This window comes from Mobula hypostoma, chromosome 17 (assembly GCF_963921235.1).
Source record: "Mobula hypostoma chromosome 17, sMobHyp1.1, whole genome shotgun sequence".
Lineage (NCBI taxonomy): Eukaryota > Metazoa > Chordata > Chondrichthyes > Myliobatiformes > Myliobatidae > Mobula > Mobula hypostoma.
In genome coordinates this window covers 2138895-2153954 of record NC_086113.1, presented here as the reverse complement: position 1 = coordinate 2153954, position 15060 = coordinate 2138895, and the positions used below count along the sequence as shown (strand labels likewise).

General features: G+C 43.9%; 1 protein-coding gene across 2 annotated transcripts in view; it reads left to right on the top strand.

The window, feature by feature from the left end:
* fam133b (family with sequence similarity 133 member B) overlaps nt 1-12855 on the top strand; it is a 52740-nt gene extending 39885 nt beyond the window's left edge. Inside the window, exons 10-12 of one of the 2 annotated variants that reach the window (XR_010020726.1) lie at nt 1870-2008; nt 6840-6881; nt 12263-12349. Coding sequence is in view for 1 of the 2 variants with exons in the window: in XM_063069434.1 (XP_062925504.1) it covers nt 6840-6881; nt 12263-12343 (123 nt within the window). In the remaining variant the exon portion in view is untranslated. Of the gene's footprint in view, nt 1-1869; nt 2009-6839; nt 6882-12262 lie in introns of both variants that reach the window. The other variant, XM_063069434.1, reaches the window with a different exon arrangement.
* Nucleotides 12856-15060: the final 2205 nt, after the last annotated feature.

Below are 15060 nucleotides of genomic sequence, written 5' to 3'. Positions count from 1 at the left end.
TATTCAATCTGCAAAATGCACATTGTATCAGTATTGTTTAGAACTTGCACTTTGGGTAGTATATGATAGCAGCTCTCAGATCATGGCATAAAATGTTCCTGTCTTCCTATAATGTGGTGAAATTACATTCAATAAGTAATGCAAATTAGTTTTATAAATCGGATAATTTATTCTCCTCCAATGAAGAAAACATACTAGTTTGCTCCAGTCCATTCTTCTGTTTTCAAACTGCTCCCCACTCTCTTCTCCAACTTAATGTGGTTATTGTAGAGGGCAGAAAAGCCTATGCATTGACATTTTTTTTTAATAATGCATGTATGTAAGTGTTTGTAAATAAAATGCAGTGTCTAGACTGTAAGACATGGGAGCAGAATTAGGCTATTCAGCCCATCGAGTCTGTTCCGCTATTCCATTATGGCTGATTCCATTACAGATTCCACTCGACCCCATACACCTGCCCTCTCGCCATATCCTTTGATGCCCTGACCAATCAGAAAACTATCAACTTAGCCTCCACCGTGGTCTGGCAGAGTATTCCACAGATTCACTACTCTCTCGCTAAAAAAATTCCTCTTTACCTCTGTTCTAAATGGTTGCCCCTCAATTTTGTGGCTGGATATCACCACCATAGGGAACATCCTCTCCAGAACTACCTTATCTAGTTCTTTCAACATTCGATAGATTTCAATGAGAACTCCCACATTCTTCTTAATTCCAATGAGTAAAGGCCCAAAGCTGCCAAACGTGCCTCAGATGTTAACCCTTCATTCCCGGAATCATCCTCATGAACGTCCTCTGGACTCTGTCTAATGACAACGCATCTTTCTGAGATACGGGTCCCAAAACTGTGAAGGGTACTCCAAGTGCAGCCTGACTAGTGTCTTATAAGGGCTCTGCATTATCTCCTTGCTTTTATATTCTGTTCTCCTTGAAACAAATGCCAACGTTGCATTTGCATTCTTTACCACAGACTCAATCTTTAAATTAACCTTCTTGGAGTCTTGCATGTAGACTCCTAAATCCCTTTGCACCTTGAATTTTCTCTCCATTTAGATAATCTGCACTATTGTTCCTTTTACCAAAATGCATTATCATACATTTCCCAACGCTGTATTGTGTCTGCTTTTTTGCCACTTCTTCCAATTTGTCTAAGTCCTGCTGCAATCCTCAGCACTGCCTACCCCTCCACCTATCTTCGTATCATCCACAAACGTTGTCAAATTCCATTATCTAACAAAGCCATCAATTCCATTATCTAAATCATTAATGAACAATGTGAAAAGTAGTGGTCCCACAATACTCATAAAAAAAAATACTGGTGAGCGCAGCAGGCCAGTCAGCCCGGCCTGCTGTGTTCACCAGCATTTTTTTGTGTGTGTTGCTTAAATTTCCAGCATCTGCAGATTTCCTCGTGTTTGCGTCCCACAATACTGACCACTGAGGAACACCACTAGTCACTGGCAGCCAGTCAGAAAAGGCCCTTTTATTCCCACTTGCTGCCTCCTAACTGTTGGCCATTCCTCTATCCATCCCAGTATCTTTCCCGTAACATCCCCTAGGGGTTTATCTTATTAATCAATCTCATGTGTGGCACCTTATCAAATGCCTTTTGAAAACCCAAGTAAATGACATCCACTGCCTCTCCTTTGTCCATCCTGCTTGTTACTTCCTGCAGAACTCTTAACAGATTTGTCAGGCAAGATTTCCCTTTACAGAAACTATGCTGACTTTGACTTATTTTATCATCAGTCTTCAAGTACCCCAAAACTTCATCCTTAATAATAGATTCCAACATGTTCCCAACCACTGAGGTTAGGCTAACTGGCCTATAATTTCCTTTTCTTTTTTTGCCTTCCTCCCTTCTTGAAGAGTGGAGTGATACTCGCAATTTTACAGTCCTCCAGGACCATGCCAGAATCAAGTGATTCTTGAAAGATCATGACCAGTGCATCCGTCATCTCTTCAGCAACCTCTCTCAGGACTTTGGGATGTAGTCCATCTGGTCCAGGTAACTTATCCACCTTAAGACCTTTGAATTTGCCAAGTACTTTTTCCTTTATAATACCAATGGCACTCAGTCCTGCTCCCTGGCACTCACGGACCTGTGGCACCCTGCTAGTGTCTGCCACAGTGAAGACTGATGCAAAGTACCCATGAAATTCATCTGCCATTTCTTTTTCTCCCCCATTATTACTTCACCAGCATCATTTTCCAGCGGTCCAATATCAACTCTCACCTCTGTTTTACTCTATATGTAACTGAAAAAGCTTGCGGTATCCTGCTTTATGTTATTGGCTAGTTTTCCCTCATATTATATTTTTTCCTTTCTGGGAGCTTTTTAGTTGCCTTTTGTTAGATTTTAAAAGCTTCCCAATCATCCAACTTCCCACTTGCATTTGCTACCTTTCCTTATGCGGTCCTCAGCTTCCCTTGTCAGGCTTGGTTGCCTACCCCTACCATTTGAGAATTCTTTCTGTGGGACATTATCTATCCTGTTCCTTGTGCACTATTCCCAGAAACTTCAGCCACCTCTGCTCTGCCGTCATCCCCACCAGTATCTTTCTCCAGTCCACCTGGGCAAGCTCCTCTCTCATGCCTCTGTAATTCCCTTTGTTCCATTGTGATACTGATACACGTGACTTGTGCTTCTCTCTCTCAAATTGCAGTATGAATTCAATCATATTATGATCACTGTCTCCTAAGGGTTCCTTTATGTAAGCTCCCTAATAAGATCACACAATATCCAACCTTTCCCCTAATAGGCTTAAACACAAGCTGCTCTACAAAGCCATCTCATAGGTATTCAATAAGTTCCATCTCTTGCAATCCAACATCAATCTGCTTTTCCCAATCCCCTTGCATATTTAGGTCCCCGATTACAATTATGTCATTATCCTTATTTCATGCCTTTTCCAGCTCCCTATGCAATCTCAACCCCACATCTTGGCTACTATTTGGAGGCCTATATATGATTCCCATAATGTGTTTTTTTTTACCCCTACAGTTTCTTAACTCCATCTACAAAGATTCAACATTCTCTGACCCTATGTCACCTCTTTGTAAAGACGTAATTCCATCTCTTGCCTTCCTGCCTGTTCTTTCAATTCAAAGTATATCCTTTGATGTTTAGCTCCCAACTATGACCTCCTTTCAGCCACAACTCAGTGATGCCCACATCATACTGACCAATCTCTAATTGTGTCAGGAATTCGTCCACCTTATTCCAAATGCTACACACATTTAAATATAATCCTGTGTTCTTCGCCCTTTTGAATTTTGCCAGTGTGGTACAACTTAACTCTTTGCTCTGTCTACATTGAGAGAGAGTCATTGGCTTGTCCTTCCTTACATTCATGTTACACCCATCATCTACCTGTAAACCTGCTGGTTCATCCTCAGCTCTATCATACTGGTTCCCATCCCCCTAGTTTTGTCTCATGTGAGGACAATATCTGATTACAGTGGAGTATCTGCTGGAGAACAGCTTGAAATATGAAAGGTTTGACCACATTTTAATGGGGCGATATTACAGCCCACCCAACAGTCTGAGGGATTTAGAGGAACAAATTTGTAGAAAGTTGCTAACTATTACAAGAAACATAAGGTCGTTATGTAGGTGGTTTTAACTTTCCACATATTGACTGGGACTCCCATACTGTAAAGGAAATAGATGGGATAGAGTTTGTCAAAAGTGTTTAGGAAAGTTTCTTTAGTCAGTACATAGAAGTCCCAACGAGAGAGAGTGCGATACTTGATCTGCTAGTAGAGAAGGAGATGGGCAGATGATAGAAATTTGTGTAGGGGAACATTTTGCATCCAGTGACCATAGTGCCATTAGTTTCAAAGTAAATGTGCAAGAGAATCAGTCTGGTATAAAATTTGCAATTCTTAATTGGGGATAGGCAAACTTTGATGGTATAAGAAAGGATCTGCCAAGTGTGGATTGGGACAGGCTATTTTATGGCAAAGGCTTACTTGGTGAATGAGAGGACTTCAAAAGTAAAGTTTTGAGAGTACAAAACGTGTATGTGTCTGTCAGAATAAAAGGTAAAGATAACAGGTGTAGGCAGCAACACACATCAAAGTTGCTGGTGAACGCAGCAGGCCAGGCAGCATCTCTAGGAAGAGGTACAGTCGACATTTCAGGCCGAGACCCTTCGTCAGGACTAACTGAAGGAAGAGCTAGTAAGAGATTTGAGAGGGGGAGGGGGAGATCCAAAATGATAGGAGAAGACAGGAGGGGGAGGGATGGAGTCAAGAGCTGGACAGGTGATTGGCAAAAGGGGATATGAGAGGATCATGGGACAGGAGGTCGGGGAGCAAGACGGGGGGGGGGGAACCCAGAGGATGGGCAAGGGGTATAGTCAGAGGGACAGAGGGAGAAAAAGGAGAGAGAGAGAAAGAATGTGTGTATATAAATAAATAACGGATGGGGTACGAGGGGGAGGTGGGGCATTCGCGGAAGTTAGAGAAGTCAATGTTGATGCTATCAGGTTGGAGACTACCCAGACAGAATATAAGGTGTTGTTCCTCCAACCTGAGTGTGGATTCATCTTTACAGTAGAGGAGGCCGTGGATAGACACGTCAGAATGGGAATGGGATGTGGAATTAAAATGTGTGGCCACTGGGAGATCCTGCTTTCTCTGGCGGACAGAGCGTAGGTGTTCAGCAAAGCGGTCTCCCAGTCTGCGTCGGGTCTCGCCAATATATAGAAGGCCACATCGGGAGCACTGAACGCAGTATATCACCCCAGCTGACTCACAGGTGAAGTGTCGCCTCACCTGGAAGGACTGTCTGGGGCCCTAAATGGTGGTAAGGGAGGAAGTGTAAGGGCATTGTAGCACTTGTTCCGCTTACAAGGATAAGTGCCAGGAGGGAGATCAGTGGGGAGGGATGGGGGGGACGAATGGACAAGGGAGTCGCGTGGGGAGCGATCCCTGCGGAAAGCGGGGGGGGGGAGGGAAAGATGTGCTTAGTGGTGGGATCCTGTTGGAGGTGGCGGAAGTTATGGAGAATAATATGTTGGACCTGGAGGCTGGTGGGGTGGTAGGTGAGGACGAGGGGAACCCTATTCCTAGTGGGGTGGCGGGAGGATGTAGTGAGAGCAGATGTGCGTGAAATGGGGGAGATGCGTTTGAGAGCAGAGTTGATGGTGGAGGAAGGGAAGCCCCTTTCTTTAAAAAAGGAGGACATCTCCCTCGTCCTGGAATGAAAAGCCTCATCCTGAGAGCAGATGCGGCGGAGACGGAGGAATTGCGAGAAGGGGATGGCATTTTTGCAAGAGACAGGGTGAGAAGAAGAATAGTCCAGATAGCTGTGAGAGTCAGTAAGCTTATAGTAGATATCAGTGGATAAGCTGTCTCCAGAGATAGAGACAGAAAGATCTAGAAAGGGGAGGGAGGTGTCGGAAATGGACCAGGTCCAGTGTAGGGAGCCTTGTTTTTCAAGAGATATTGAGGCCCTTGTTAACAAAAAAACAAGGAGATGCATTGTAGTTAGAGGCGAGGCAGTTAGGAACAAAAGCAATGCTTATGGAGTATAACAAATACAAGAGAACAGTTAAAGAAATCACTTGGCTAAAAGGAGGAATGAGGATGCCCAGGCAGACAAGGTGAAGGAGAATCCTAAGGGATTCCATGGATATGTGAAGAGCAAAAGGATTGCAAGGGACAAAATTGGTCTACCGGAAGACCAAAATGGTAATCCATGTGTGGAGCCAAAAGAGATGGGGCAAATCATATTTTTATGATTTTTTTGTATCTGTACTTACTCAGGAGACAAACAAGTTTATAGATGTGGGGTGGAGCAGCATCAACTTCATGGATCCCTACACAGATTACAGAGGAAGAGTTGTTTGCTGTTCCGAAGCAAATTAGGGTGGATAAATCCCCAGGGCCTGCCAAGGTGTTCCCTTGGGCCCTGCAGGAGCAAAGTGCACAAATTGCCAGGGCCCTTACAAAGATATTTAAATCAACCTTCGGGATAGGAGGGCTACCAGAGGACTTGAGGATAGCCTATGTTGTTCCGCTGTTGAAGAAAGGCTTTTAACATACACCTGCAAATTATAAGCCAGTGAGTCTGACATTAGTTGTGGAAAAGTTATTGGAAGGGATTCTAAGGGACCGAATATATAAGTATTTGGATAGACATGGATTAAGAAATCAGCATGGCTTAGTGCATAGCAAATTATGTCTAACCAATCTTAGAGAGTTTTTTGGGGATTGAAAGGCTTGTTATCTGAGGAGCATTTGATGCTCTGGCGCTCTATTCACTGCAATTCAGAAGAATGAGGGACGACCTCATTGAAACGTATCGAATATTGAAGGTCCTTGATATGGTAGAGTAGACATGGAGAAGATGTGTCATGGTGGGTGAGTCTACGACCAGAGGGCACAGCCTCAGAATAGAGGGACATCCTTTCAGAACAAATGAGGAATTTCTTTAGCCAGGTGGTGGTGAATCTGTGGAATTTGTTGGAATGGGCAGCCAAGTCATTGGGTTTATCTAAGGTAGACGATAGGTTCTTGCTCAAGACATGAAGGGGTATGGGGAGAAGACAGGAAATCGGGGCTGAGAGGGTCAGCCATGATGAAATGGTGGAGCAGACTCGATGGGCCAAATGGCCTAATTCTGTTCCTATATCTTACGGTCATATAGTCTAAAAGTGACATTCAACTGATATTCCTGCACTTGCAGCCTTTGCGTTAGTTGTTGGAGGGCATCTAAAACTTGCCTCAAGTGATTAACCGATTTAAAATTCAAACTAACTGTGTTTTTGTTGCATATAGCTTCACTCATCTGCATTAGATTTTTATCAACACATTTCTTTTTAATACAGTCAAGAAAAAAGAAAAATAATGAAGAGAAAGACAAAACTTCAGTAAGTATTAAAGCCACTCAAAATGGACGCTTGTGTGCAATTTCTCCTTTCAGACTTGGTTTAATGATACAGCTTGTTTCCCATTTCCCTCCTCTCCAGTCCTTTCAAACTTGGTTTATTGATACAATTTGTTTTCCATTTCCCCCCTCTCCAGTCAAATGGATGAATGTATGTGTGATTCCTCCTTTCAGAATTTTGGTTTATTGATGGAAAGTGTTTCCCATTTTTCCCCCTCTCCAGTCAACTGAAAACAAGTGTGGTGATTTCTCAATTATTACAATTCCTCCAAATCTTAATTATCTGTATCAGGATTAATATCACTAGCATATGTTTTGGAATTTGTTTTTTGACAGCAGTACATGGCAAGGCATTATAAACTATAAATTTCAGTAAGATGTATGTAAATATATATAATAAATTCGATGAGTACTGCAAAAAGAGCAAAAAAAAGTGGCCAGTGAGTGAGTGGGCCAGTGAAGGAGTGGTGCTTTGAGGCTTTGATGAGAAGGGGCAGAGGATGAGCTTGTTCCCAGTTAGTCTTTACAATGCCTCCTGAGACGGTGATATGCTTGTCATGTGAGATGTGGCAGTCTTGGAGGAACTCTCCTCTCCTGCAGAGTCACATCTGCCAGAAGTGCATACGGCTGGGCGATCTGGAAGACCATGTAAGGAATCTGGAGCAGCAGCTGGATGACCTTCAACTCATAAGGGAGAATGAGTCAGTCAGATGAGAGCTACAGGAAGGTAGTCACACCTAGGCTGTCGGAAGCAGGTCGTTGGGTGACAGTCAGGGGGGGGGAAGAGAAGGTGAGCAGACAGGTAGTGCAGAGCACCCCTGTAGCCATTCCCCTGAATAATAAATTTACTGTCCTGGATACTGTTGATGGGGATGACTGACCAGGTGTGAGCCATGGTGGCAGGGCCTCTGGCACTGAGTCTGACCCTGTGGTGCAGAAGGGTGGGACGGAGAAGAGGAGCGCTGTCATCATTGGAGACTCTTTAGTCAGGGGAGCAGACAGGAGATTTTGTGGACGTGAGAAGGACACCCACATGGTTTGTTGCCTCCCGGGTGCCAGGGTCTGGGATGTCTCTGACCGGGTGCACGACATCTTGGTACGAGAGGGAAAGCAACCAGAAGTCGTGATACATGTTGGCACCAACGACATAGGCAGGAAGAGGGATGAGGTCCTGAAGTGTGAGTTTTGGGAACTAGGCAGAAGGCTGAAGAACAAGACCTCAAGGGTGGCGTTTTCAGGATTGCTGCCAGTGGCTATGTGACAGTGATGGTAAGAATTGGAGGAGATGGCAGTTGAATGTGTGGCTGAGGAGTTGGTGCAGGGGGCAGGGTTTTAGAATTTTGGATCATTGGGATCTCTTCTGGGGAAGGTGGGACCTGTACAGATTGGATGGGTTGCACCTGAACTCGAGGGGGCACAATATCCTTGCAGGTAGGTTTACTAGCATGGTTCGGAGGGGTTAAACTAATTTGCAAGGGGGATGGGACCCGGAGCGATAGAGCAGTGAAAGAAGTGCATGGAGTAAAGCCAGATCTAACATACAGAGAGGCTTTGAGGAAAGAGAAGCAGAATAAAGGGTGTAAAGGTAGTAAGGTAGAAGGGCTGAAATGTGTGTACCTCAATGCAAGAAGCATCAGGAACAAAGGTGATGAACTGAGAGCTTGGATACATACATAGAATTATGATGTTGTGGGCATTACAGAGACTTGGCTGGCACTAGGGCAGGAATGGATTCTCAATATTCCTGGATTTCAGTGCTTTAAAAGGGATAGAGGGGGAAAAAGGAGAGGAGGGGTGGCATTACTGGTCAGGGATACTATTACAGCTACAGAAAGGGTGGGTAATGTAGCAGGATCCTCTTTTGAGTCAGTATGGGTGGAAGTCAGGAACAGGAAGGGAGCAGTTACTCTATTGGAAGTATTCTATAGGCCCCCTGGTAGCAGCAGAGATACCGAGGAGCAGATGGGGAGGCAGATTTTGGAAAGGTGCAAAAATAACAGGGTTGTTATCATGGGTGACTTTAACTTCCCTAATATTGATTGGCACCTGATTAGTTCCCAGGGTTTAGACGGAGCAGAGTTTGTTAAGTGTGTCCAGGACGGGTTCCTGTCACAGTATGTTGACAGGCCGACTAGGGGGAATGCCATACTATATCTAGTATTAGGTAATGAACCGGGTCAGGTCACAGATGTCTCGGTGGGTGAGCATCTGGGAGACAGTGCCCACCGCTCCCTGGCCTTTAGCATTATCATGGAAAAGGATAGAATCAGAGAGGACAGGAAATTTTTAATTGGGGAAGGGCAGATTATGAGGCTATAAGGCTAGAACTTGCAGGTGTGAATTGGGATGATGTTTTTGCAGGGAAATGTACTATGGACATGTGGTCGATGTTTAGGGATCTCTTGCAGGATGTTAGGGATAAATTTGTCCCGGTGAGGAAGATAAAGAATGGTAGGGTGAAGGAACCATGGCTGACAAGTGGAAAATCTAGTCGGGTGGAAGAGGGCAGCATACATGAGGTGTAGGAAGCAAGGATCAGATGGGTCTATTGAGGAATATAGGGTAGCAAGAAAGGAGCTTAAGAAGGGGCTGAGGAGAGCAAGAAGGCATGAGAAGGCCTTGGCGAGCAAGGTAAAGGAAAACCCCAAGGCATTCTTCAATTATGTGAAGGATGATAGGCGTGAAGGTAGGACCAATTAGAGATAAGGGTGGGAAGATGTGCCTGGAGGCTGTGGAAGTGAGCGAGGTCCTCAGTGAATACTTCTCTTTGGTATTCACTAACGAGAGGGAACTTGACGGTGAGGACAATATGAGTAAGGTTGATGTTCTGGAGCATGTTGATATTAAGGGAGAGGAGGTGTTGGAGTTGTTAAAATACATTAGGACGGATAAGTCCCTGGGGCCTGAGGGAATATTCCCCAGGCTGCTCCATGAGGCGAGGGAAGAGATTGCTGAGCCTCTGGCTAGGATCTTTATGTCCTTGTTGGCTCCTTGTTCAAAAAAGGTAGTAGGGATAGTCCGGGTAATTATAGACCAGTGAGCCTTACGTCTGTGGTGGGAAAGCTGTTGGAAAAGATTCTTAGAGATAGGAACTATGGCCATTTAGAGAATCATGGTCTGATCAGGGACAGTCAGCGTGGCTTTGTGAAGGGCAGATCGTGTCTAACAAGCCTGATAGAGTTCTTTGAGGAGGTGACCAGGCATGTAGATGAGGGTACTGCAGTGGATGTGATCTATATGGATTTTCATAAGGCATTTGACAAGGTTCCATATGGTAGGCTTATTCAGAAATTCAGAAGGCATGGGATCCAGGAAAGTTTGGCCAGGTGGATTCGGAATTGGCTTGCCTGCAGAAGGCAGAGGGTCATGGTGGAGGGAGTACTTTTGGATTGGAGGGTTGTGACTAGTGGTGTCCCACAAGGATCGGTTCTGGGACCTCTACTTTTTGTGATTTTTATTAACAACCTGGATGTGGGGGTAGAAGGTTGGGTTGGCAAGTTTGCAGACGACACAAAGGTTGGTGGTGTTGTAGGTAGTGTAGAGGATTGTCGAAGATTGCAGAAAGACATTGATAGGATGCAGAAGTGGGCTGAGAAGTGGCAGATGGAGTTCAACCCGGAGAAGTGTGAGGTGGTACACTTTGGAAGGACAAACTCCAAGGCAGAGTACAAAGTAAGTGGCAGGATACTTGGTAGTGTGGAGGAGCTGAGGGATCTGGGGGTACATGTCCACAAATCCCTGAAAGTTGCCTCACAGGTAGATAGGGTAGTTAAGAAAGCTTATGGGGTGTTAGCTTTCATAAGTCGAGGGATAGAGTTTAAGAGTCGCAAGATAATGATGCAGCTCTGTAAAACTCTGGTTAGGCCACACTTGGAGTACTGTGTCCAGTTCTGGTCACCTCACTATAGGAAGGATGTGGAAGCATTGGAAAGGCTACAGAGGAGATTTACTAGGTTGCTGCCTGGTTTAGAGAGTATGGATTATGATCAGAGATTAAGGGAGCTAGGGCTTTACTCTTTGGAGAGAAGGAGGATGAGAGGAGACATGATAGAGGTGTACAAGATATTAAGAGGAATAGATAGAGTGGACAGCCAGCACCTCTTCCCCAGGGCACCACTGCTCAATACAAGGGGACATGGTTTTAAGGTAAGGGGTGGGAAGTTCAAGGGGGATATTAGAAGAAGGTTTTTTACTCAGAGTGTGGATGGTGCGTGGAATGCACTGCCTGAGTCAGTGGTGGAGGCAGATACGCTAGTGAAACTTAAGAGACTACTAGACAGGTATATGGAGGAATTTAAGGTGGGGGGTTATATGGGAGGCAGGGTTTGAGGATCGGCACAACATTGTGGGCCCAGGGGCCTGTACTGTTCTATGTTCTGTGTGCTAAAAGTGAGTTAGTGTTCATTTCGTGGGTTAGTTCATTGTTTATTCAGGAATCTGATGGTGGTAGGGAAGAAGCTGTTCCTGAAGTATTGAGTATGTAGGCTCCTGTGCCTACTTCCTCATGGTAGCAATGGTATAATTGTTCTGTTAAACACATAATTACTTGTTCTGGTAATTTGGGTATTGACCACATTTACATTCTGTTTAGCGATGCACAGAAGGTGTGTGTGGGGGGCGACTATTTTAACAAGAATTTCACAGCACAAGGTCTGGCTGCTTTGAGAATTTTTCTGAAAATGCTCTCATTGATTTACTTTAAAATTAATTAAAGGCATCCGTTAGCCTTGCGAGACCATGGATCTGTGCCTGGAAAGTCTTCACTCTCCAGGGCGCAGGCCTGGGCAAGGTTGTATGAAAGACCAGCAGTGCCCATGCTGCAAGTCTCCCCTCTCCACGATACCGATGTTGTCCAAGGGAAGGGCATTAGGACCCATACAGCTTGGCACCAGTGTCGTCGCAGAGCAATGTGTGATTAAGTGTCTTGCTCAAGGACACAACACATTCCCTCGGCTGGGGCTTGAACTCACGACCTTCAGGTCGCTAGTCCAATGCCTTAACCACTTGGCCACGTGCCCACACTTTAAAATAATCCAGATTATCCAGAAAGATAATTTAACTCTGTCAAGGCCAAACTGCCAGGATAATGAGTTTTATTAGAAGTCAAATTCTGGAGATAAACAGATACTGATCTGAGTTTGGTGAGGTGTCCAATGTAAATGATTCTATGAACAGGGCAAACTTTTCTATAAAAGGCCTTAGTTTGGCCAGGATTTACTTTGAAATTCAAGAAAGCATTTGGCCAATAAAATATAGTCAGACTGTGATGTTTGAAGATGGTTGAAGTAGCAGACTGTTATGTGATGTGATGACTGTTATGTGACTGTTATAGCAATGAACTCATTCCTTTTTCCATTTTTTAAGGAGAAACTGAAGAAGAAGAAAAAGCACAAGAAACGTGGAAAAAAGAAAAAGGTTTTCAGTTCGGATTTGGAGTCAGCATGAGATGAGAATGAAAAAAATATTAAAGAACAGAACTTTAGGTCTTTGAATCCTGCAGGCTGCATGGTGCAGACTTTGATGTGGGATGCACTGGGACACTTCTTGCTGCATGATGTTCCAAACTGCTTGCAATTGCAAACATCTGTAACTTTAAAAGTTTTTATTTATGGAAAGTGATAAACCACAAATGCATCTTTTTGTAGAGTCAAGATTACCAATTGTAAACATTTTTGATAGCCCCTTGTTAGCTTGTTTAAAGTGCGTGAGATGTGTATGAACCTTAATATAACAGATAATATCCAATTCATTTGCAGTTCCAGTTTACTGTGGCTTTGGCTGACTAAAGGAACTGATGCTTGTTCATCTGTGCTAGAATGTTATTTTTGTAAAATTTCACAATTCTTTTAGATCAACAGGCCTAAATTTTCAGTTTGAAATTTATTTCTAAATGGGAAGTAGTATCACTGATCTGAGAGTTTTATAACTTTATAAAATATGTAAAATAAACCTGAAAATATCCATCTTATTTTATCTGCATTGTTTTTTCTTCGAGAGGTTGGTGGAGGAACAGATCTAATATAGATTGTGGGTAATTAACACATTAAATGATGTAATTGCTTAAGCTAATCCTGAAAGGTATATTTTAAAACATATAATTAACTGTACAGGCCCTTCAACCCATGATGTTGTGCCTACTCAACCAAACCTAGTCAATTACCACTGAACCTTTTCAATCTAACCCTTCCCTTCCATATAGCCCTCCATTTTTCTATCATCCATGAACCTAATGTGTCTGCCTCTACCACCACCCCGGCAGTGCATTCCGTGCAATGACGCGATCCGAATCAGGTTTATTATCACCGGCATGTGACGTGAAATTTGTTAACGTAGCAGCAGCAGTTCAATGCAATACATACGTAATCTTAACAGAGACAGAAAAAAATAATAAAATAAAATATAATTTTAAAAATCAATTACATATATTGAATAGATTTAAAAGAATGTGCAAAAACAAAAATAATATATTTTTAAAAATTGAGGTAGTGCCCAAGAGTTCAATGTCCATTTAGGAATCGGATGGCAGAGGGGAAGAAGCTGTTCCTGAATCGCTGAGTGTGTGCCTTCAGGTAACAGTGAGAAAAGGGCATACCTGGGTGCTGGATGTCCTTAATAATGCACACTGCCTTTTGAGACACCACTCCCTAAAGATGTCCTGGGTACTTTGTAGGCTAGTGCCCAAGGTGGAACTGACTAGATTTACAACCCTCTGCAGCTTCTTCCGGTCCCGTGCAGTAGCCCCTCCATACCAGACAGTGATGCAGCCTGTCAGAATGCTCTCCATGGTACAACTATAGACATTTTTGAGTGTATTTGTTGACACACCAAATCTCTTCAAACTCCTAATAAAGTATAGCCGCTGTCTTGCCTTCTTTATAACTACATCAATATGTTGGGACCAGGTTAGGTCCTCAGATATCTTGACACTGAGGAACTTGAAACTGCTCACTCTCTCCACTTCTGATCCCTCTATGAGGATTGGTATGTGTTCCTTCATCTTACCCTTCCTGAAGTCCACAATCAGCTCTTTCATCTTACTGATGTTGAGTGCCAGCTTGTTGCTGCGACACCACTCCACTAGTTGGCATATCTCACTCCTGTACGCCCTCTCGTCCCCACCTGAGATTCTACCAACAATGGTTGTATTGTCAGCAAATTTATAGATAGTATTTGAGCTATGCCTAGCCACACAGTCATGTGTATACAGAGAGTAGAGCAGTGGGCTAAGCACACACCCCTGAAGTGTGCCAGTGTTGATAGTCAGTGAGGAGGATATGTTATCACCAATCTGCACAGACTGTAGTCTTCTGGTTAGCAAGTGGAGGATCCAATTGCAGAGGGAGGTACAGAGGCTCAGGTTCTGTAACTTGCTCAATCAGGATTGTGGGAGTGATGGTATTAAATGCTGAGCTATAGTCAATGAAAAGCATCCTGACGTATGTGTTGGTGTTGTCTAGGTGGTCTAAAGCCATGTGGAGAGCCATTGAGATTGCGTTTGCTGTTGACCTATTGTGGAGGTAGGCAAATTGCAATGGGCCCAGGTCCTTACTGAGGCAGAAGTTCAGTCTAGTCATAATCAACCTCTCAAAAGCATTTCATCACTGTCGACGTGAGTGCTACCAGGCAATAGTCATTAAGGCATCCCACATTATTCTTCTTAGGCACTGGTATAATTGTTGTTTTTGAAGCAAGTGGGAACTTCCAACTGTAGTATTGAGAGGTTGAAAATGTCCTTGAATACTCTCGCTAGTTGGTTGGCACAGGTTTTCAGAGCCTTACCAGGTACCCAATCGGGACCTTGTGCCTTGCGAGGGTTCAATCTCTTTGAAGACAGTCTAACATTGGCCTCTGAGACCGAGATCACAGGGTCATCAGGTGCAGTAGGGATCATCAGCTGTAGCTACAGCTGTAGTTGTGTTCTCCCTTTCAAAGCGTGCATCAAAGGCATTGTGTTCACCTGGTAGTGAAGCATCGCTGTCATTCACACCATTGGGGTTCGCTTTGTGGGAGGTAATGTCTTGCAGACCGCCCTGTTAAATAAGAAAATTATCTCTAATGTTCCCCCCTATAATTTCCTCCAATCATAATAAAATTACGCTGTCCACATTAGCCATTTGCACCTGGGGAAAAGTCTCTGGCTATCCACTTGCTCTATGCCTCTT